Source organism: Carassius gibelio, chromosome B7 (genome assembly GCF_023724105.1).
Source record: "Carassius gibelio isolate Cgi1373 ecotype wild population from Czech Republic chromosome B7, carGib1.2-hapl.c, whole genome shotgun sequence".
NCBI classification, from domain to species: Eukaryota; Metazoa; Chordata; class Actinopteri; order Cypriniformes; family Cyprinidae; genus Carassius; species Carassius gibelio.
Genome location: NC_068402.1, coordinates 25,636,348 through 25,658,975, shown reverse-complemented (window position 1 = coordinate 25,658,975; position 22,628 = coordinate 25,636,348). Strand labels below are relative to the sequence as shown.

General features: G+C 37.6%; 3 protein-coding genes across 19 annotated transcripts in view; 2 read left to right on the top strand and 1 right to left on the bottom strand.

Annotated features, from left to right (window-relative positions):
* The window catches only part of LOC127961608 (TP53-binding protein 1-like), a 25,428-nt gene extending 15,207 nt beyond the window's left edge, over window positions 1-10,221 (top strand). For 3 of the 5 annotated variants that reach the window (XM_052560801.1, XM_052560800.1, XM_052560802.1), the window contains exons 20-29: window positions 12-232; window positions 523-669; window positions 927-1,315; window positions 3,856-4,047; window positions 4,810-4,992; window positions 5,562-5,750; window positions 6,160-6,254; window positions 6,359-6,555; window positions 9,695-9,831; window positions 9,943-10,221. In XM_052560801.1, the coding sequence (XP_052416761.1) occupies window positions 12-232; window positions 523-669; window positions 927-1,315; window positions 3,856-4,047; window positions 4,810-4,992; window positions 5,562-5,750; window positions 6,160-6,254; window positions 6,359-6,555; window positions 9,695-9,831; window positions 9,943-10,124 (1,932 nt within the window). In that variant the 3' untranslated portion in view covers window positions 10,125-10,221. The remainder of the gene's footprint in view (window positions 1-11; window positions 233-522; window positions 670-926; window positions 1,316-3,855; window positions 4,048-4,809; window positions 4,993-5,561; window positions 5,751-6,159; window positions 6,255-6,358; window positions 6,556-9,694; window positions 9,832-9,942) is intronic. The other 2 variants (XM_052560804.1, XM_052560803.1) reach the window with 1 other exon arrangement.
* LOC127961609 (gamma-tubulin complex component 4-like) lies at window positions 10,222-17,747 on the bottom strand. 12 transcript variants are annotated; one of them, XM_052560805.1, is made up of 14 exons: window positions 17,575-17,747; window positions 17,065-17,193; window positions 16,851-16,973; window positions 16,706-16,759; window positions 15,074-15,130; window positions 14,898-14,977; window positions 14,598-14,802; window positions 13,270-13,435; window positions 13,072-13,196; window positions 12,231-12,281; window positions 12,070-12,175; window positions 11,821-11,983; window positions 11,633-11,749; window positions 10,222-10,715 (listed from the first exon to the last, which is right to left on the bottom strand). In XM_052560805.1, exons 1-12 carry the CDS (start codon window positions 17,650-17,652, stop codon window positions 11,862-11,864), a joined length of 1,296 nt encoding a protein of 431 aa, XP_052416765.1. In that variant the 5' UTR covers window positions 17,653-17,747; the 3' UTR covers window positions 10,222-10,715; window positions 11,633-11,749; window positions 11,821-11,861. The 12 variants fall into 12 exon arrangements, with proteins under 12 accessions (XP_052416765.1, XP_052416766.1, XP_052416770.1 ...); XM_052560806.1 differs by having other exon boundaries at window positions 11,633-11,690; XM_052560810.1 differs by having other exon boundaries at window positions 12,145-12,175.
* On the top strand, window positions 17,728-22,628 carry LOC127961612 (protein CDKN2AIP homolog A). 2 transcript variants are annotated; one of them, XR_008154477.1, is made up of 5 exons: window positions 17,728-17,867; window positions 18,350-18,596; window positions 20,605-20,726; window positions 20,943-21,807; window positions 21,879-22,628. XR_008154477.1 is itself a non-coding variant. In XM_052560817.1 (4 exons), the coding sequence occupies exons 2-4, from the start codon at window positions 18,352-18,354 to the stop codon at window positions 21,512-21,514; spliced, it is 939 nt and encodes a 312-aa protein (XP_052416777.1). In that variant the 5' UTR covers window positions 17,728-17,867; window positions 18,350-18,351; the 3' UTR covers window positions 21,515-22,628. The 2 variants fall into 2 exon arrangements, 1 of the variants encoding a protein (XP_052416777.1); XM_052560817.1 differs by having other exon boundaries at window positions 20,943-22,628.

Sequence of the window (22,628 nt, the reverse complement as noted above, 5' to 3'; positions counted from 1 at the left end):
TTTTCTCCAAGGAGTCAGAGGAACCCATGGTGGATCGCTGTGTCGTAGACAATGACATCTCTCCGTCCCGTACAGGAAGCTCCATGACATCTGGAGACCTGGCTGATGTCAGTTCACTCTCCTCGAAGGCCCCATCACACCACAGCTCCAGTGGGACAAGCAGCACGGGCCTAGGTCCCATCAGAATGCCAGATTTTCTAATGCCCCCCAGCCGAGGGGCAAAGTCTGGCCGGTGAGAAGTCTTCCTGTCTCTGTTACTCTGTTACTCTCCGTCTTCCTGTCTCCATTACTAACACTCTGCAGTTAACACATGAGTCTTGGTTGTAGGGAAGTAGGCGCTGGTGCGTAGAAAGTCTTGTGTGCATGTTATTGCCAATACGTTTCATTAGAGCATGTTCTCACCTTCTTGTTATTGGACACGGTATGATTTTAGTATCTTCTCATGGCTGCTGCTCCCATACACATTTGGTCGAGGGCGTTTCAGCTGAGCGCATCCTCTCCTTGTGTGTGTTTGAACCCCAGGCGGGGGGGACGGCAGCAGCCGAGGAGTCACACTGTGGTGGTGGGGTCTGAGGTGACGGATGCACGGGGGTCTCAGGTCACCGCCCAGCTGAGCCCCCGTGGCCGTGCCCAGCGAGGAAGGCCTCCTTCCCGCGGCCCGCTGTCCAGGTGAGGCGTTCCAGGATTGGCTGGCTGGGTCCAAGACGCTCTTTTATTAGGCACTAATTTAAAACCACTGTTTTTAATCACTTGTTCCCCTTATTTTCCTCAAATGTGACTTAGCCATTAATATTAACTCAAACGCTTCTCTTTGTAGCTCATGGATGAGCTCTCTGTTTCGATTATTATTGGGTGTTGTGAATGCTCATTGTGTCACTTTTTCTGTTTTTATTCTCTCTCCATCACCTGCTAATACTGACTCTCAGAGGTGGCAGGACAGGACAGAGAGGTGGTGCCCATGGCCAGGGAGCATCATCCTCAGAAGAGGAGCACTTTGTCCAAAGGCATGTCCAAGCACCAGGCAGCCCAGTAGAGCCCAGTGCTACAAGCCACTCTGAATCTCTAAACACCACCTCCCCAGATAACAGCGCTGGGTCCAGCAGTTTTGTTGGGTTGCGTGTGCTGGCCAAGTGGTCATCCAACTCGTATTTCTATTCTGGGAGTATCACTCGAGACCTGGGAGAGAACCGTTTCCGGCTTCTGTTCGATGACAACCAGGAGTGTGAAGTACAAGGAAAAGACATCTTGCTCTGTGACCCCATTCCTGTAGAGACGGAAGTCACTGCCTTAACCGAGAAGGAGTACTTTAATATAGGTAAGCAGGACCAAAAAAACACTACTAGGGATATAATGTTGCACCCTAAGCCATTATTAAATCGGTTGAGATGTTAAACGAGTTGCGATATGGTTGGGGGTTTATGAATGTGTCTCTGAGGGGACTGACTGCCTTTAGAAAAGTTTAGATGGTATTTTCTTTTCCACTTGCTGCTGAATAATACATATTACAGTAGTTTTGTTCATAAGCGGGCTGTATCGCTGCTGCTCCATGAGCGCCACCTGCTGGCAGAGTGAATTGGCATCTCATTTAGTCTGCTGTTTCTGTTTCATGCAGAGATACTTTATGTAGTATAATAATTTCACATTACTGAATTCAGTAATGTATAATTTTGAAATGATACAATCTAATTTAGATTAAAAACGGCTCATGTTGCATGTATGCAGCATCTTTGTTGGGATAGTGATTAAAATGCAGTGGTTGCCTCTAATTTAAATGATACAACCTTAGCTTCTTTATCTGAAGAGATTTATTTTGTCTTATTGTTAATTTTTATTATTTTATTTTTTTTTGTCAAAATTTCAATATATGTTTTATTAAGTTAAATCAGTTTCACAAAGATATGTGCAGCTTTTGTCCAATGCATTAAGAAGGACACCTTTGCATTTATAATTTGTCATAAATCTAATTTTGGTAAATAATAATAATAATAATAATAATTGTATCATGTAATCAGTATAGTGAATCATATTGCATTGTGAGTGTTTGAATAGTTAACATCCCTAGACATTACAGAAGCATTGCCTATCTATCTGTTTGTCTATATAGCATTGTTTATGTCTGTCTGTCTGTTATTCTATCTTTGTCTATATATGTCTGTCTGTCTTTGTATATTTATATTTTTTCTTTATGTCAGCCTGTCTGTCTATATATCTTGCCGTCTTTGTTTTTGTATACCTTTCTGTCTGTCTGTCATTATATGTTTGTTTTTCTTGTCTGTTCTTTGTCATTTTTATGTCTTTATATATTTTTTTATGTCTTATGTCTATATATATTTCTGTCATTCTGTATATCTTTGGCTGTCTGCCTGTTGGTCAGTCCACCTTTGCCTATCTTTATATGTATCTGTCTGTCTGTTTTTTTTATCTACATTTGTCTCCTCCTTTATTTTGAAAACATGCATAATCAATATGATGTTTCTAGCATTATGGTCTAATGATCAGGGTTTAAAATGAACACCCGCCAAATGTGGGTAAAAATCAGCTGTGGCGGTTAACTCTGTCAAATCACTAGCCAATTTGGTTACTTTTTGGCAATTATGTTCACTCATTAATTTCTTGGCGAAGTTCATGCAAGCCAAATCTGCGCAGGTTTAGCACAAATACTGAACTCGTGAGACATCACATTATAGAGTAGCCTATATTGTAAACACCAAACATAACACAGCTATAGAGTGCAGGCATAGGTGACTACACTGAGTGGCAGAGAATGATCACATAAATTTAGATGAGGCAGAAAATGTATATATCAATATCTTTTCATAAAGTGGATCAATATCACACGATGAATGCAGTTAAAAAAAAAATCAGCATGGTTACAAACAAGTTCAATAAACAATAAGTTAATATCAGGAGACCATGCCTGCTTTTGCTCTATTTTGCCAACAAAAACATATTCCACACAGTTGTCACTTTCTGACAACTACTGGTGGTTTTAATTGTTTTAATTTTACATTTAATGTGTCTTCATTCATTAAAAAATATAAATTCAAATATTAGTATTCAATATTTCATGTTTAAAATATCAAAACATTATTTATGCATTTGCACTGCATGTTAAAGCATTCCATGTCCCTCTGAGCTGCATAAACAAGTGTAAATGCATCTAAATGCAACTTCTGCAAAGATACATTTTTTGATACTGATTTCATTTGTTTAGTAAAAGCCTAAATGTATTATTATTAAAAGTCACTTATTAAATCTAAGAATTAGACTCTAAAAGTGATGTAAACTTTTAGAAAAATGGTTTTATAAAGGTAAAATTGCACATAAAAGGTAAAAATCTATTTAAACTTATAGGAAAAGATTAATTTCTATCACTGCTGTGGACTGACCACACAGAATATGAGATATAGGCTGCTGTATCAAAAACTTTAGGAGTTAGCTTTCCACGGTAGTTATTTAGATATCAGCACAATGACACGCTCAGCAAAATATTGTCTAACATCTTTATTGATATAATTTCAGAAAATATTGAGATATAATTTTTTGTTGCACACCCCTAGTTCTGACACAAAATGTTTTTCAATGTTCGCTTTGTCAAGCCCAGTGTAGACAGCCTCAAACTGGTGGTTTATATCTTTTTCCTTCTTTTTTTTTTAAATAAATTTAGTAGGCAAATTGGCTGGTGAGTAAAAGTGTTAATTTAAATCCCTGCTAATGATCATTTAGTTATTTTGTCAAAATGCAGAAAATAATGAAAAAAAAAAACATTTTAAACAAGTATTACATCATTTTTGGGCGGATAAATTATCATGTGGGGGAAAAAAAACCTAGACTGATTCTGTCTCTGGTGTCCAGGTGTGGTGAAAGGTCATAAGACTCAAGGCTCTGAGTTCCTTTACTGTGTGGAGAAAGATGGTCAGAGTAATTGGTACAGCAGGACGTCTGTGATTCTCAGCATGGAGCAAGGTAACCGCCTGAGGGAGCAGTTTGGACTGGGACCCTATGAACCATCTACACCCCAAGCCATGGCCTCTGATATCAGCCTTGGTGAGTCTTCAACTGGCACGTTTGAACCTGTATCTGGAGCCAGGCTTACTATGGAAACTTAACATCTATAATATAATGTGATACTTGAAATGTACATAATGCTTGCACAAATTTGGATTTCATTAGAATATTTATGGCCTCTGTTTTTCAACTTAAAGGGATTGTTCACCCACAAATGATTATTGTCATTAATTACTGACCCTCATGTCGTTCCAAACCTGTAAGAACTTTGTTCATATTCAGAACACAAATTAAGATATTTTTGATGAAATCTGAGTTCCCGAGAGTTAGTAAGGACATTGTTAGTCCATGTGACATCAGTGGTGCAGCCTTACTTTTATGAAGCTGCAAGAATACTTTTAGTGTGCAAAGAATTAAAAAATAATGACTCTATATATCTAGACCCCCTTCTTCAATCAGTTCAATTATTTTAAAACATTAGAAAATATTACACATGCAAATTTGAACACTATGTGTGAATGTTATAATAAATGTTTTAATTATTATTGCCTGTTTAATTTTATTGTAAAAATTAATAAAAAAAATTATTGGGCAACTAATGAGAAACAGTTTTCAGCGCAGTTCTTAGGGATTTGGAACAACACAAAAGTAATTAATGACAGAATTGAAATTTTTGGGTAAAATATTTCTTTAATGGTGTAAAGAGTCTACCAGCAGAGGCTAGCTAACCTTCTTTGTCACACAAGATGAAAGGGCACTAGTTTTGTCACAGTTGGCATCACAGTGTTATTTTGTCCTCAGATAACCTGGTAGAAGGAAAGCGGAGACGCCGAGGAAACTCCAGTGGAGCAGGGACCCCTACACGCAGCTCCAGCAACAGCCCAAGAAACCCAGGGCCTTCTGGGAAACGAAAGCTTATCAGTGGTGCAGAGGATGAGAGGACTCCTGCAAAGAGAGGACGCAGGGGGGGAGGGGCCAGAGTGGGTACGGTGCCCCTTGCTGACAGACTTTATTAATTCAACAATATGGACCAAAGAATTTGCTCAATATTAGAAAAATGTTTTATCGTATGCCTGATTTTATAGGTATTTTATTGTTCAGGGTTTTTAACAACATTTTATTGATTTTAGTGGTTAATAAAACTGTTTTAATTGTTTTATGTTTATCTGAATGTGTATTTTAAAATGAACTCAGACATATGAATGATAAGCAGATTGAGTGTCTTTCCCACTAGTGTTTCCATTGTTGTATGTAAGTGTCTGATTTTACAATATAAGACATCTTATAAACCACCTGAAGGTGTGAATAAATACTGCTTTTGATAGAACTAAATGCAGTGCAGATCTCCAGCTCTAAACAGCAACCGGTATGTGGCATAACATGCTTCTTCTTCTGTGTGGGTGAGCAGGGTAGATGGGAGTGGTGCCTGTTTATTTCCTCACAGTTCATTATAATTTATGGGCTCTTTGGTACACAACCAGTCTTTGATTTAAAATGGTGTTTGGAATCAAGTGTTATGCCATACTTACTTTCTTTTTGTTTCATTTGAACAGGACAGCGTATCGCTGCCTGTAACACATCTGGGAGCGGAGCAGACCTGCCCCCTGACCCTAATGACCTGGTGGCAACACATGGACCTCTGCCAGAAAACTCCTCTCTCTTTATGGGGTTTGTCTTCATGCTCACGGCATCCTCAGAAAACGACAGAGACTCCAACCACCAGCCCAGTGATGAGGATGATGGTGAGGGGTAGAACAAATAAACACTGCATCATGCGATGCAACGATTATAAGGCAGCTAAATTAATGTTTATTATGTTTCTGTGCAATGTCACAAAAATATTAAGCAACTGTTTTTAACATTAATAAGAAATCTTTCTTGAGCATGAAATCAGCATTTTAGAATGATTTCTAAAGAAGCATATGACACTGAAGACTGGAGTTATAGTTGCTCAAAATTCAGCTTTTGCATCACAGGAATAAAATACATTTTAACATTTATTAAAATACAGGACCATTATTTCAAATTACATTTTTTTTTTTTTTTTTTTTTTACTGAAATGTATAAATAATTACACCCTTGGAAAGCATAAGACTTGGAAGTGTGTTTGTTGGTATGTGACTTCTAAAATGCGGTTTCTCTCTCGTTAAGAGTATGTTCAGAGAGCGCCATACAACAAACACTATACGGAGAGACAGCTAGAGGCAGGTGGAGGAATGATCCTGCTTGACTTTAATGAAGAACAGGTGAGCTTATATTCAGCACGACTCCCTTCTGTCCTGCAAGAGTTGCACAGCATAGTTTTTGCTGTGTGTGCATGTTTATGTATGTGTGTGTTCTGCATCGTCAGTGTAAAGCAGCATATCAAAGCTTGCTGATTGCCGACCAGCACTGCCGGACCAGGAAGTACCTGCTGTGTGTGGCAGGTGGAGTTCCCTGCGTGTCTCAGATATGGGTGAGGGATTGCTGCCAGGAGAAGAAGCTGCTCAACTACAGGAACTACCTCCTTCCTGCCGGTCTGGGGCCAGAGGGAGGCATTGTGGAGTGGTAAGAGCTTCTCGTTTTGACATGCCTTGTTTTCTCATCTAATGTTAAAAAAAGAAATAAGTCAGATCCAGTCTTTACATCTGAGAGATGTCAAGCAATCCATGTGTATGTAGGAAACATCCAGTGTATCTACACTAGATGCTGTAGTAATGAGTTCAGCCTCTGTGTGATGCTAGGAGACTTGAGAGAGTAACTGTGATAGTGGAAAGAGAGAACTGTAAAACAATGGGTTACTTAACGTAAACCCGGGTTCTTTGTTAATATGGGAATCATCTGTCTTTGACACCTCCTAAATCAGTCATACCTATATTAGTCAGGTCGACCCCTGACAAAAGTCATTATAGAGAGATGTCCTCCCATACCTGTGCAAGGATGGAATTCCTGTTGAAACACCTCACCCTGTTTTAAGTTAAGTAACCCATCGTTCTTATTCTAACTTAACTCAGTGTTTCACTATGGGAGATATAGACCCACTGCTATCCAACAAAATAATTAAATGGGCACCGACCGGCTGGCTCCCACCACTGCATGTGCTAAGGATGGCTCAGACACGTCTGCTCATTAAGACCGCACAAAAGTATGTGGCGTAGCCCAAATTGCTGCTGAACAAATATCTTGAACAAAAACTCCCCTGAGTCAGGCCCATGATGTAGCCATCTCCCAAGTGGAGTGGCCTCTCAAGCCCTTAGGCAGTTGAATACCCTTGCAGATATGAGCCTTAAAATATAGCATATGTGATCCAATGAGACAGCCGTTAACAAGTCAATGGCTTCCCTTTGCGAGGATTAGCCCACAACACAAACAGCTGGTTATGAGTCCTAAAGCCGGGTGTTCTCCTCACATTCATATGAAGAGCCCGTTCCGGATATAATGAATTCAACTTTTGCTCACATGGCAAGCAGAGGTTAAATGCTTCATCCTGTTTCCTGAGGGTGCTGGTTTCCCTCATTTTCTTGAAGGCTGGGGCAAACAGGCCCTTAGTAGGATCATGTGCAGCATCCATTACTTCCAAGTTCTGCGCATCACCCAAGCCTGAGAGGTTTAGCCATAACACTCTCTCACCTGCCACAACCAAGCCCATCATGTGGCCACAGCCCTGAACAGCGCTGTGGGAAGACTACAGAATCATATCGTTCACCATGCAAATTTCATCACAGAGTGCTGGATTATGAGATGCTGACAGTAAAGTCACAGTGTTCAGCGAGCACACGGACTACCCCGTTTGCGCACCACAGGCTATTTACAGTCTACTTGCAAGCCAGAGTCAATATCTGCGTTTCCACTGTCGGGCCAAAGCGGGCATGCTACTGCTTGCCAGGGCTAGTCGCGTTTCCACTGTCACTTCTAGAGCTTGAGTGTGGCTCGTCGGGGCTTCCTCTGGGCTAACGGCCAGGGTTTTTTGGAGAGCGTTTGAATTTAAATATTTAACAAAGCATGCAAACAAATAACCACTTCTATCATTTTCGTTTTGAAATTGCGCTATTTCCATCGATTTATTTCTTAGTTTTTTGATAACTTCTGTTTGTTTGTGAAATGAAGGGGATGTATGACATTGTTCCTGAGAGGCGTGTGAAGGGTGGGTTTTAGTGAAGCGCAGAGGAGCTTCAGGCCCGACTGTGGAAACGCGGCTATTCATGCTTCGATTCCTAGACTGTTGGACGGCAAAGAGGGAGTTGTCTTCCTCATTTTCGTCATTCATGTCCAAATTGAGATCAGAGTTAGCATTGCCCTCTGTGTCCTTGTCCCCCTGATCATCTTCCTCCTGCATGAGCAGGCCCTCAAACAGTGGAGGCATATCCGGGGATTCGGCTTCTGTCATGTCTGCCTAGCTCGTACTGGCTGGGGTCAAATGGTCAGTCGCTGCAGACTGTGTGGCCACCACTCTCAGGCTCCTTTCTAAGATTTCCACCGGCAATGACACACAGTGAGTGGATGTTTGTGGATCCACTAGCGACATTTGAGTGTGCTTTGGAGCAATACACGATGCACATGGGGTGAGGGTCCCTGCCCAAGATGGTAACTCATGAGGATGGAAACGTGTGGGATGCAACCTCCCTGATCTTTGACTCTTTCTCTTTGGTGGGGTGATGGTCCTCGACATAAGAAGTCATTTAAAAGAATTCAACCTTTTGAAGGCTTGCCTTGAGGCATTAAACCTCTAGTTGACTTGACATCACCTAGCGCAGTATTTTAAGACACAGTAGGCTGATTAGAATACTTTGCCTTAATGCAGACTATTCTAATTCTTATGATATCACTCAACACAATTCCATCCAACTTACCTCATGTTCAGTGACGGAGTCCAATGACGGGCCGTCTGTTCAACAGTTTAGTGAAATCAAAGTTAGGATGTGCTAAGAGAGCTTGCTGGAGACTCCCAGGAAAACATAAATGACTTTGGTAGGGGTCGACCTGACTGATATACGTGAGGCAGACCCTGGTCACAGGTCAACCTGTATGCCAAAAACAGACGTGGCGTCATAGGAACTTCAGCAGTTGGTCACGTCCATAGCGATTCCCATAGTGAAACATTTTCAAAACTGAATCAAGCCTGTACGGTTTTACGCTTTATTGAACTGCTTTCAACATAAAATGTTTAATGTTCAAAAAATTGTGAATTCAAACAGTGCTGTAGACAGTACTTCATTTGACTGGTCATGTCTCAAATATTGAGAAAAAAATAAATAAAATCTAATTTGACTGTTCAGATAAAATCTCATTTCCCAAAATCAGATTGATTAATGTATAAACCAACTTCCAAAAGATTTAAAAACTGATTTCTGAAATTTTCCAACTCTCTGTATTAAGAAATTATAAAAAATACATATTAATCTTGTGCTGTTATTATACTTGCTTTATTTTTACATAGTATTAGTACTTATATTTGCTTTTATATTGTACCGTAGAACATTGAGTGTGAGAAGGCAGTTAAAAAAACTGCATTATTATTATTATTATAATTATTACATATGGAATTGATTTGGATTGCTATTCAGACTACAAACAACAGAACAAATGTGATTTGATTACAACACACACACACACACACACACACACACAAAATGATTTACTGCCCATCTGAACAGTCTTGCAAGCTTGAGTTCTCTTTTATGAACACACATTTTTGCTCTGTCCTCAGGCATCCTCGCTGTTACCCTTTCAAAGCTCTGAAGGTGGTGCTCATATCGGAGGATCGTGTGGATTTGTGGACATCTTTGCTTTCCATGGGTGGTGCAGCAAAAGTTCATCACCATAAAGAAAATGAAGATCTTTCTGGTGGGTAATAGTACACTTACGGTAGTTCAATGGAAAAACATATAGAGAAAAATCTGGTGACAAAGTGATTAGAAAAACCATGTGGAATAATGCGATGTCAATTTTTGACAGACATTCCAAAGGTGAAGTTTGACCTGGCAGTGACGTCGACTGCATGTCCATCTGAGGAACTGAAACGTGTGGCCCCGGACATGCCTGTTGTGTGTCTGGAGTGGCTGATTCAGAGCCTGGTCTGTGGAAAGTGCCTCAGCTATGACAGCAGCTCTGAATTCTGTCACAACCCTTCCACATAAACCATCATTCCTCTGGTGTCTTTTAAACGTCCTCTGTGTTTTAGTGCATGCGTTTTACTGTACATAGTTTTTATTAAAAAAAAATTTAAAAAAGTGATTCACTTGTCTATTTTATTTCATAAAGCATATGGTATTTACAAATTAAGTGTTTCACGTTCAAGGAATATATTTACTTCTCTAAAATATCTTGGTTTTAGATGAGAGTGCAGAAAAAGCTGGACACAAATTGACAGACAAGAGTCCTGTCTTACAATAATTTAAATATACAAATCAACACACTTATTGTATTATTTCAAACTTATTCAGCTTTAATAAGCTGAAACGCACCATTGTGTGAAGTTTGCCTCAGATCTTCAGGATTATAGCCCAAACCTGTAGGATAACAAACAACATGAGTTTCATTTTTACATGAATCAGCTTAATAATGCATAGCAGCATCACTGATGCCTGCCTTCCCAGCGTGCCTCCTGCCTGCGTGTAGTATTTGTTGTAGTCGAGTCGTAACAGCAGCTGTGCCAAGTCAGAGTTTATCTGGTGGTTACGCACACTGGAAAGAATCTTGAAGAGCAGGAATGATTGACGACTAAAACCCTGAGAAGTAATACACACACACACAAAATAAATCATACTTTGGTAAATCGTGAAATAAAAAGCTGACCTTTTAGTTTGACAACTTGTACCCTATTTTCTGGACTATAAGTCACACTTTTTTTCATAGTTTGGCTGGTCCTGCGACTTATAGTCAGGTGCGACTTATCAAAATTAATTTGACATGAACCAAGAGAAAACATTACCATCTCCTGCCGCGAGAGGGCGCTCTATGGTGCTCAGTGCTCCTGTAGTCTACACTGAAAACATAGAGCGCCCTCTCGCGGCAGGAGATGGTAATGTTTTCTCTTGGTTCTAAATAAATGCGACTCATAGTCCAGTGCGACTTATATGTTTTTTTCCTCATCATGACGTATTTTTGGACTGATGCGACTTATACTCACGTGCGACTTATAGTCTGAAAAATATGGCAATTATGTATTATGAAAAACAATAGAATCAGTAAAATCAAGACTTTTGTATTTATTGAAGCCCATTTCCTGTCAAAATACTTTGTCAAAATACAGTTTTTGTATGTTTTACAATGTCATAATTTTGACTTAGTAGCTCATATTCAACTGCCATGATTAACAGACGTATCTCAATCTCAACTTGTCATAATTTAGACTTTTTAACTTTGTATCTCCTAATTTCAAAAGTCATAAAAGACTGCATATACTGGTTAATTTAGGCTTTTTATAGCATAATTATGACTCTCAATTGACTTCACTTAGTAGTTCAGTTTTTACTTTCATAACGACCTTGTAATTAAACATTTTGACTTTGTCATAATCATAACTATTTATGTATAATTATTGATTTACCAAAACATGATTTTTTTCCCCCTCACGAGGCTGAAATTGGCTTCTATAAATATAATGTTGAATAATTCTGAAATCAGTTCACATAAGCAAAGCCACCTTCACAAGAATATCCAGCTGCGCTGCTCCTCTTTCATCCAGAGGCCCGAGATTCTGACTGACCAGGGAACAAAAGTTGTGACAGAGGTCCAGAATCTCATTCAAACAGTGAAACACCTGAGAAAGAAGCTAAATCAACCACAAGCAGAGCATATTGATATAAAGAGGGTTTTGTTATGGACACTCACAGGCTTGAGCAGAATGAAAGACCAGGACCAGTCGAATGCTCTCAAAGTCTCGTGTGGCGTTGATCTTTCCCTTGGTAGTCTATGGTGAGATGCAGGAGGGGCAAAAGATTGTCATCGTCTAGCAACACTTCATGAGCTGCTTGCTGAAATGCCACATTGACATCTGAAACAAATAAAGCAAATTCTGAGAAATTATGTAGAGGAAAGAAGAGGGTGACCTCATGATTTATAAGAAAAGTATCTTAATACCATGTTCAGTAACGGCAGATGGTGGGGTTTTCAGCCTATGTTGAGCAAGGTCAATGAAGACCTGACACAGTTCACCTCGCCCCAACAAGTAGAAGTCCTTTATGATCTAAAACAACAACAAAACATTTATGCACGGCATCAACAAACTGCTCTTTATTTACCTTCAGCTGTCCCAAAAGATCAGATTCTTCAACCATCAGGGACCATAAGTGCTGCAGGGGGAACAAAGACACATAACTGCATCTGGAAGTCGTGCTGTTAGTTTGGGTGGATCTCATGAAAACATGCACATAATTTAGCTTGAAAAAAGTATATAAGGATTTCTTTGGAAATGTATCTTTTTCTGAGACTATTCGTTTCCATGGACTTTCCAAAAGTGAAATGAGAATTCGAATTATTCCTGACATTTCCCGATATTCTGTGATGGCGGAAGCCCCACCTCGGATCTTATCATCTTTTAGATTCTCATTACCAATATAATACAACACAATATTTCAAACGCAAATCGCTTTTCAATAAGGTAACATTCGTTTAAATGTAACATTTATTATTATTATGTTAATTTAATCAATTATTAAGTATGGAAAAATATTATGGAAGTCAATGGCTACCATGAGCTCTCTAGCTATTAATTCTTCAAAATATCTTCTTTTGTGTTCAACAGACGAAAGAAATTCACAGGTTTGGAAGTGGAGGGTTAGGTTTTTGGGTGAACGATTCCTTTAATAGATTATTAAAATCAAACGTTTTATCTATTAATATTGTTCAATTAGGTGAGCTAACAAACTAATGTTAATATCAATAAATACTGTAAATAAATAAATATTAACGTTAACTAATGGGACCTTTTATTCACATTACAGTAATATGAATAGGGAACACAATGAAGGATCTTATGCATGAAAATAATGTTACAATGTCAAAAATCCTAATTGATAAAAAATAAACTTACGACCCAGAGATGTTCGAGATTTTTAGTGGGATTCACCTTTGAATACAAACCTCAGCAACCGTGCTCCGAACGCCATCCACGAGATTCTCGAAGTCCACCAGACTAAAGAGAGGCTGCTGTTTGAGTCTGTGGAGCTTCGCTGCAAACATGTCCTCCTGGTGCTTCAGAATAGACCCTGAGCAACCACATGAGGGCAGCGTTACAAACCAAACCATCACAACACACCTCAACAACGCTCTCCCACTCACCAGCTCGGGACGGGCTCTGGTTGTGATCCTCAAACATTTGCACCAACTCCCCAACAAAGAGGATTTTTTCATCTACTCGAACAGGTATGTATGAGGGGAGCATCTCCGCACACAAGGAGAACTGCTGCAGGGATGGAGCGAGCATGTTCTCTTCCTCAATCAGTCTCTACAGAGGAAGACAATATAAACCTAGAAAACGAATCAATCATGATAAATCACAGCCATGAATGTACAAGCAGACAGAGTTTGGCTGTTTGGCTGGCAACCGCACCATTTCTCCACCGATGAGCATTCAAAGACAGTTGTGGTTTTATTTATTTACTCTTTTATGCATGTATTTCTTTTGCATTCAGAAATAGGTTCATGATGTTAATTATACTTTTGTTATTGTATGTTTTTACTGTTATTATTTGTAACATTATTAAAGAAAACAATATAAATAAAAAGTAAAATAAATCAAATTACATTGCTGAGATAAAAAATTGCTCATTATAATAGACGTTTTTCTAGGGACCAGTTTATTTTTGGAGGCATTCTGAAAGTGTAATTGGTTTTATTTCATATATTTTTAGGCCTTGAAAACTTCAGGATTTGTTAACGAACTTTAAACAAATCAGCAGTGTTTTGCATCCAGACAAGGTTTGTTGATGAATTTATGAAGTTAGATTATGGTTTTTCAATTTACAGGTGATTTTGTTGATATGTTTTTTAATGAAATACAAGAATATAATAAATTCATTTTATTTAAAAAAAAAAAAAAAAAAAAAAAAAAAGTGTTGCCAAGATAAAATCTGTCTTTGTGTTATTTCAGTGTGCCTTTGAAAATATTCACAGGGAAAGTGAAAACTTTAAACAACTGGGCTGGTTGAAATTTTTTTTTATACCTTTATTGTTGAGCCTTGGACCTCTTTGTTTACATATACATATAATAATTTATGCATTAAGAGACTAAAGCCCTGTTCACACCAAGGACGATAACTCTAAAGGTAACTATATTAGCGTCCACACCAGTGGACGATATCGTCTGTTTATTCTAAACACACGCGTTGTCGTTTGTTAAAGGAGAATGGATTCTGTTTGGGTGTCAATGTTTTTATCGTTAATCAGCTGGAAAAAATCAATCTGAAAGTGATTCCAACAACATCGTTTCTCTGTGCCTTTATTGTTACAGCTGTGGTGTGGATAGCTGTGCTATTCTTTAATATTGAGAACGACTTTTACAATTATAAAGATCTGTATCGTTAACACTCTTAGTGTGAATGGGCCTTAAGATATCACATGACCCGGCCTGCCCTGGAACACAAAACCTCAGATATTTAGTCACTCACCAAATCCTGTAGCTCACGGAGCTGTTTTCCACTCAGCCCTCCGATGCCCAGGTCTTCCTCCTCCTCCTCCTCCTGTGCAGCTGTGGCTCCACCCGCGCTGGGGCCCTGCTTGACAAAGAACTCCTCGCTCTGATCCAGCAGCAGCCCGTGCAGCATCCACGCAGCCAGCTGCTTATACATCACGCCATGGCACACTGCAAGAATCCTGTGAAACAGACACTACCATTAGAGCAGTAAAAATAGAACTGTGTGTCTTACGTCGGAACGCCACGTGCATTAGTTGTGTTTTTGAGAGCTCACTTCTCTAAGGCCATCCTGACAGGAGGCAGGCCTCCACAGCTGTGCTTGTACACAGTCTCTAGGATCTGGCAGCCGTGAATCTGGTGAAACAAGAAAGTTTCAGAAAGGTTATTATTTCCAACCATACACTCTTCTGATCATTTACCACAGACAGTGGCGCCAGTCAAGTTACCAACCTTCTGAGACTTGATGGTCTCAACGACAACCATCACAGAGGGGAAGAGAAGCTGAAACTAAACGACACTGCAAGTTACACTGGGGTTCATATGAATTATCTGAGACTTACACTGCCTTTTAAAAGTTTTGGGATTTTTAATGTTAAAATCAGTTGCTTACACTATTGATATTTGAAGTAACAGTTTTTAATATACTTTAAAATATCATTTATTCCTGTGATCAAAGCTGAATTTTAAGCATCATTACTTAAGTCTTCAGTGTCACATGATCCTTCGGAAATCATTCTAAATTGCTGATTTATAATCAATGTTGGAAACAGTTGTGCTGCTTAATATGTTTTGGGATCTGTGATGCTTTTTTCCCCAGGAATCTTTTAAAAAAGTTTTTTTTTTTTTTTTACTGTTTATTCAAAAGACAATGTGTTAAAATACACACTACTATTTACATTTACATTACATTTACATTTATTCATTTAGCAGACGATTTATCCAAAGCGACTTACAGATGAAGACAGTGGAAGCAATCAAAAACAACAAAAAGAGCAATGATATATAAGTGCTATAACAAAAGGTGCTATATTTAAAGGTTTGGCTTCTTTTTCAAAAGAAATTAATATTTTTATTCAGTAAGGATGTGTTAAATGGATTAAAAGTCAAAGTAAAGACTTACATAGAAAATATTTCTATATTAATAAATGCCATTCTTTTAAACTTTTTATTCATCAGAATTGAAGAGAAAATGTATCACAGGTTCAAAAACAATATTAAGCAGATAATAAACACTGATAATAAATCAGCACTGATTTATAATTCAGAATGACACTGAAGACTGGCGTAAAAGCTGATGAAAATGCACTGCGTCACAGAAAAACTATATTTTAAATTATATTAATATAAGAAACCAATATTAGAAACTGCAATGTCACAATATTACAGTTTTTTTCCTGTATTTTTGATCAAATAAATACAGCCTTATGAGCATAAGAGACTCCATTAAAAATCATAGAAATCCCAAACTTGATCCCAAACTTTTGAACGGCAGTGTAATTTCATATAATCAAAATGAATAGTTAAAAAATATTATACAACTATATACAGACTACTGTTCAAAAGTTTGAGGCTGGTAAGATTTTTTTTAATGCTTTTAAAAGAAGTCTTGTGTTTACCAAGGTTGCACTTTATTTGATCAAACATACAGTATTAAGTTCAAAAAACATTTTTAAAAAGTTTTTTTATTTTCTTGTGATGCAAAGCTTTATTTTCAGCAGTCATCAGTCTAGTCTTCAGTGAAGTCAGAAAAATCATTCTTAATTAGAAATTATTCTAATATGCTGATTTGGTACTCAAGAAACATTTCTTATTATTATCAATGTTGACAACCATTGTGTTATGGTATTTTTATTTTATTTTTATAAATCTAATGTTACTTTAACATAAGATAATTTAACATTTTGTCTTTACTGTGACGTTTGATCAATTGAATGCATTCTTGCTGAATAAAAGCATTAATTTCTTAAAAAGAAATGACTGGTCCCAAACCTTTGAACAGTAGTGTGAATAGATCAATTAGATAATTCAGCATAATTCAGTGGAAGGGATGTATAGGTGAAACTTCTTAACTGTTGGAGTTACCTGCTCCAGCATGTAGTTTACATGAGAAATGGAGAGGTGTGGATCACCAAGAAACTGTAGGGAAAAAGTTTTTAAATATTGAAAATGTTTAATATAATCTTAAAATGCGGCCATAAAAGCACCATAAGGGCTTCAAATGTAAAACCTCTTTTTCAAGATCGAGTAAAGCCTGTCGATAGGGCTGCAGCATGGAGTTGAGGCCGGTGCAGAACGCTGGCAGGTAAATGCCATGAAGCTCAGTCTGACTCGGCTGGCTGCAGTAATGCTCCTGTGAGACATAAAGAAGAACTCACTCACACTTCAGCCTTGATCTGATCATGTGCTTCACACATAATGCATGTAGACTTCTCTCAGATTACCTGCTGGTGGACATGACCCGTGTGCTGCTCTATGAACTCTGTGAAGCGCACATAGTCAGTGCCCATTTTACAGAGCCGGTTGAAGACACTGGTCTCACTGGGGTGGAGGAACGGAAGGTCCTGGGACACCTGTGATCAGCAAAAATTGATTCCCATTATACTGACATGGAAATGGTATTTTTTTTTTAAGTAATTCAGAATACCATGATATTACCATGTTTTTGGGCATGCGTCATGGTAATACCTTTCATGTATTGTTGTTAAATCACGGTAACGTTATTCTCTGTATGTAAATTTCACGTTCACAATTTTTTTTATATAAATAGTGTATGTATAAATGTATTGATAAAATAAAAAGACTGCATGTCAGCTAAACATTACTGTGGTACTTCTGTACAGCTATTTTATTGCAGTTTATCTAGTCTATAATACAAGTTACGTTATAGACACAAATGTTATTAGAGGCATCATCACTGACGGAGTAACGTTAAATTACATTCAATACGTTACCTGCAATCCATTGCGCTTATTCCAGGTAAATATTGTCCCAGGATATCCACTTAGAGCCAACAGCAGTTCCTGGATCATTTTGTCAGTGTCTCTTAGTCAGATAGTGTATACAAATGAAACGCACGATGATAAAAATACAGATACAGATAATCCCGGTCGCATGTTGATGACGCAGATCCCGAGGCTAGCGCGACACGGGAAGCGCTAAACCAGCTCCACTACACTCACATTAAATATTATATTCTTACCACAAACAGCTGATGAGGACTCACCTGCAGAGAACACATTTAGAGGTAAACTGCTTATTTTTCTCTTAACGATCTGTTGTGGAGTTGTTTTGTTTCATTTATATTATATATTTTGATCGACTGTTTGGACTCGTTGAAGTTAAGCGTAGAGTCATGTAAATCCCTGAAGGGTAAACTAAGTGCTAATTTAATGTATTACTAAAATGATTCTGTAATTATAACGTGATAACCTATAATAATGATAATAATAATAAAAAATAATGTGTTCGAATTCGAATGAAAACAAGCCGAAAACTACAATTAACTCAGCACTGAGAGGTCTAATGTCAAATTAAAATAGGTTACATAACGTACTTCTGTTTATGTGTAAAGTGTTCAGTCTGCAGAATTAATATCTTTCCTACTGGTGTTGAACTGTTTGTTTGTCTGTCACTGTAAACATGTCTAGAGCTCACAGGCCCTGAAACCTTAACTTGCTGTTTTCTGGACTTCTCAATCTGACTCTTGATTGTTTTGCATGTTTCCAGTGATGGCGGAGGAGAGAGGAGGAGACATCGTCTCTGAGTTCCTCAGTCAGAATCCTCAGCTGGAGAACTGGCTGGACTCTTTAAGAGGACCCTGTGAGACAAACAAACAGTGGCACGCCAGAAGAGAGTTTGTCCTGCGCAATATGGAGCTCTTTCCTACCATCAAACCTGGGACCTCCAGTTCTAGTTTGGACAGACTTTTGTCTCTGTCCATGGTTTGGGCCAACCATGTGTTTTTGGGCTGTCGGTAATTGTCTTTTTTGGATTTATTGTTTTTTTTCATAAGCACAAAAATCATTTCTAATTTCAGTTGTTAGTGGGTCAATTAATCAATTTATTTTGAAAGTTTGGGGTTGGTATTTTTTATTTTTGTGTTAGTTTGTTTTAAGAAATCAAGACTTTTATTCAGCGAAACATTAAATATTTTATAATGTTACAAAATATTTCTGTTTCAATGTAATACTCTTTGAATACCTACTTCAAGGTATCTTGAAAAATGTTTGATAGTAGTGATGGCTGTAATGGCTCCTGAAAAATCAGCTTTGCCATCACAGGATTAAATTATATTTTAAAATATAGTACAATATAAAGTTATTTTAAATGTGTTAAAATATTTCTCAATATTACTGTAATCAAATTAATGTATCCTTGTTGGGAATAAGAGACTTCTTTTAAAAAGTAATACAAAACATTTTCTGACCCCACACTTTTGAAAGGTAGTGCACAATGCATACATAAAATGACTTGAATACGCTTTTATTTTAATGTCTAGTATTAAAGTTAATATTGAAGTATCACTGATTCTTAAGAGGTGGGACAAAACAGGGTGCCATATTCAAAATAAAACCTTGTACAAATGAAACCACATTTATATATCTTATATAAGCTACTGAGCTATGCTTTGATTCAACTTTACTAACTTTTCTCTTTTTTAATCAAAATGTGCTTGTCACCTTGCCGTCACTTTTTTTGCAATACAACATTTAACATGTTTTTAACATTTTAAAATATATTCTCATGTTAGCAGACAGTTACATATTTTCATATGTGACCAACAATTCCTCAACAAATATAAAATCTAAGGAAATGTTATCGAAATATTCAACTGATGGGGGTTTACACATCTGACGGTGGTGACAAACACCTGAATTTGTAGTCATTTTAACTATCAAATACATTGAATCAATCGATTACTGTATTAAAACAAATACAACAAACAATGAGTATGTTATTGTTTATAAAAGTTTTATTCCAGATTCACATTTAAGTATTTTGATATATCATTGGGACACAAATGATTAATTTTCTCTCATCTCAGAAAAGTATCTGCTGTTCATCTGCGTTTAACAAGGTAACTTCAAACAAATAAAACTGTTGTTACCTCTGTCCATTTACATTCACCAGGATCTTAATATTCACATTAAAACATCTTAACAAATGATCCAAAAATGATCTGAATACAAACAAACTGTATTATGTATAGACATGTTTCATCCAGTTTATTTTCCCTCATTTCTTTCACAAAACAAACAGAGTTCATGTAGTAGCTGATTTATTTTCTCTGTTGATGCTAGATGCTAACTGAACCTGCTTCAGGAGAATAAAATGATCTAAACATTTCAAAGAATTTCCTCAGAAATTGGAAGATGTTGTTGACATATGATTGTGACAGGAAATAATAACATTAGAATAAAAAAATTTAACATTAGAATAAAAAAATTATTGTAAAATTATAAAACTTACCAGAGCCTGTCTGACACTGATGTACTCTGCAGAGGTGGAATGTGGCATGGGGTCCTTTAGAGTAACAGCTGCCCCTGATATTCCCTGATTTGATTACATTTTAATGACTGTCTGACGATGTTGACAAAAACACAACTTTGAAGTCTTTCAAAGTGTCCTTGAAAAACAAACTTACTTTGAGATATTATTTAGTGTTGCTTCTGATAAGACAAGCTCGTTTTCATCATTAAAATGTTTTATCCATTCTATAGCATATGACTGACTGAACCCTACACTGTATTTAGATGTAGTGAGAAGACGATAAGTGTCATAGATTTCATATATCTATGACACTTTGTTTTATTTGTTATTGGTATGTTAACATTTGAAAAATGTTTCTGAAAATAATAATCACACCTAACAACAGATACTTTTCTAATAACTTTTTCTAATAACTAAAAACCTTTTAGATTACATTAAAAATAAATTAAAAAATGAATAAAATCTTAAAAAATATATATTTTCTACTGCAGGTATCCACAGCCTGTAATGGACAAGGTAAATGAGATGGCAGAAGGAATCACTGTGACTGAGGCTCCTGTGCGAAGAACTAGAGATGAAATCATGGGGAAAACAAAAAGACCTGCTGTTTCAGGTATATGGGCTACCTATCGAATTAACATACACTACTGTTCAAACATTTGGAGTTGGTAAGCTTTTCAATGCTTTTAAAATAAATATCTTAATAAAAAAAAACTGTAATATTATTAAAACTTTTCTATTTGAATATATTTTCAAATGTAATTTTACCCCAGGCAGATTTTACTGTAGTAATACAGAATGATTTGATCACTTGAACTCTATTTTGTAGCAGTGGAAGCTGATTGCCAGAGTAAGAAGGCTAAACCCGGTGATACAGATGTTAAAGCTCATGTGAAGAGTGTTGGGTGTCCAGCTGCCAGTGCTCTGAAATCTGGCCCTCCGCCAGGGGCTCCTGCACAACACCAGCCCTTTTTTAATCGACTCTATAAGGCCGTTGCTTGGAAGCTGGTGTCTGCTGGTGGCTTTGGCCCCAACCAGGAACACTTTGAAATCTTGCGCAGCTGTGTGGAGTCATGCAAGGCCAGTCTTACCTGTGTGTTTGTTCCACTCAAAGACATTCCTGACCTGCCTACGGGACGTACCCAGAAAGAAGGCCAGGTGTGTGAACTGCGCTGCTGCACCGTCTACATGGGTACGGGCTACGGGCGAGACGAGGCTGCCGCCAGGGCAATGGCCTCCAAAGAAGCACTCAAAGTGTTTCAAGGGCAAAAAGTGACTGTGAAAGTTTGCCGCCGCAGATTCAGAGGACGAGACGTTGACGATTTGGTTCTGCTGGACGAACAGTCCAGGAGCCAGGTTTTCCCTCCAGCTCTCAGCCACCCCTTTCAGGAAGACCAGTAGATCTCTGTCACGATGATGTAAAGCTGTAGACTCAGTTCTGGCAACCATGGAGATGTTTTTCACCGCAGTTCCAAAGAGTTGCATTTGTTCAGATTTCAGTTATTCTCATTAAGAATGGCACTATGGGGAAAGACTGGTAGGTTTATAGCTGTTTGTGACTAAGTGACTAAGAAACAATAGTTTTGTGCCTTGTAAAATGCTTATGCTGTTGCTTCAGAGTGTTGTTTGCGGTTTAGAACGGTTTGTTAAACTTCCATTAACTTTGGTTATAGTTCAGTCCGACCCTAAAAAACGTTTGTGGTTTCAAACGCTGCTATTTTAATTGAAGAAATGTCAATAGCTTTTGTTTTGTGCATTTCTAAAGCATTACATTGAGAAAATACAGTCTGTGGTTGAGAGTGGTTGGATTTGTCCATGTCCAATATTTAAAAAGATAATGTTCACAAAATACATTTTGGATTAATACATGAATGATAACAAAATTATAAAGTTAAGACTTAGTTTTGATAGTTAAAAGAAAATATTACAGTAACAATAATAGAGTAAATTAACGGGATCTCATATCTTAATTTCCTTACACTGTTATATTTTTCCCTTGCTTCACATGTATTGGACAGTTTTTATTTATGAATACATGTCATAACCAGTTTCTTGCTCATACACTGTAATGAGGTTTGATCATGTCGTGGACCTTTGGGCAGAGTCTTTTGCTGCCGTCCAGTTCAGTCCAGTGTTAAATGTTCAAGCAGAAGATTATCAGTGAAGTGTAAGTGTTTGGTTAAATGTATCTCTGTTTGTGTTTCAGAAACTACTAGCTTTACTTGAGGTATAACTGGGTTTATTTTCTGATTTCATAAGAAGATGTGTTGTTCATCTATCCGAATGTCTTCGTTTCATTTGGTAGTGACATTTAAAAAAATAAAAAATCTTGAATCTCTACAAATCTCAAACGTGATGGGAGGGTTCATAATCGGACACTATATGGCACAATTGCTTTAGAATTCATAACTGTCTGTAATCAAAAGATTGGAGATTTACAGTTTACCTCAGGTGATTTTTCAGCAATTTAATAATTAAAAACTCTTCCAAGCCTTTTGGTTTGATTCACATGAAA

What these genes read in the sequence shown, in the direction of transcription:
- LOC127961612 (XM_052560817.1), top strand. Translation starts at nt 18,352, where the DNA reads ATGGCGGAGGAGAGAGGAGGAGACATCGTCTCTGAGTTCCTCAGTCAG. An exon ending in CATGTGTTTTTGGGCTGTCG is followed by an intron (nt 18,597 to 20,604) that starts GTAATTGTCTTT and finishes TTTCTACTGCAG; the next exon opens with GTATCCACAGCCTGTAATGG. An exon ending in AAAAAGACCTGCTGTTTCAG is followed by an intron (nt 20,727 to 20,942) that starts GTATATGGGCTA and finishes TCTATTTTGTAG; the next exon opens with CAGTGGAAGCTGATTGCCAG.
- LOC127961609 (XM_052560805.1), bottom strand. Translation starts at nt 17,652, where the DNA reads ATGATCCAGGAACTGCTGTTGGCTCTAAGTGGATATCCTGGGACAATA. An exon ending in ATAAGCGCAATGGATTGCAG is followed by an intron (nt 17,194 to 17,574) that starts GTAACGTATTGA and finishes TGCTGATCACAG; the next exon opens with GTGTCCCAGGACCTTCCGTT. An exon ending in ATCTGCCGTTACTGAACATG is followed by an intron (nt 11,984 to 12,069) that starts GTATTAAGATAC and finishes TATTTGTTTCAG; the next exon opens with ATGTCAATGTGGCATTTCAG.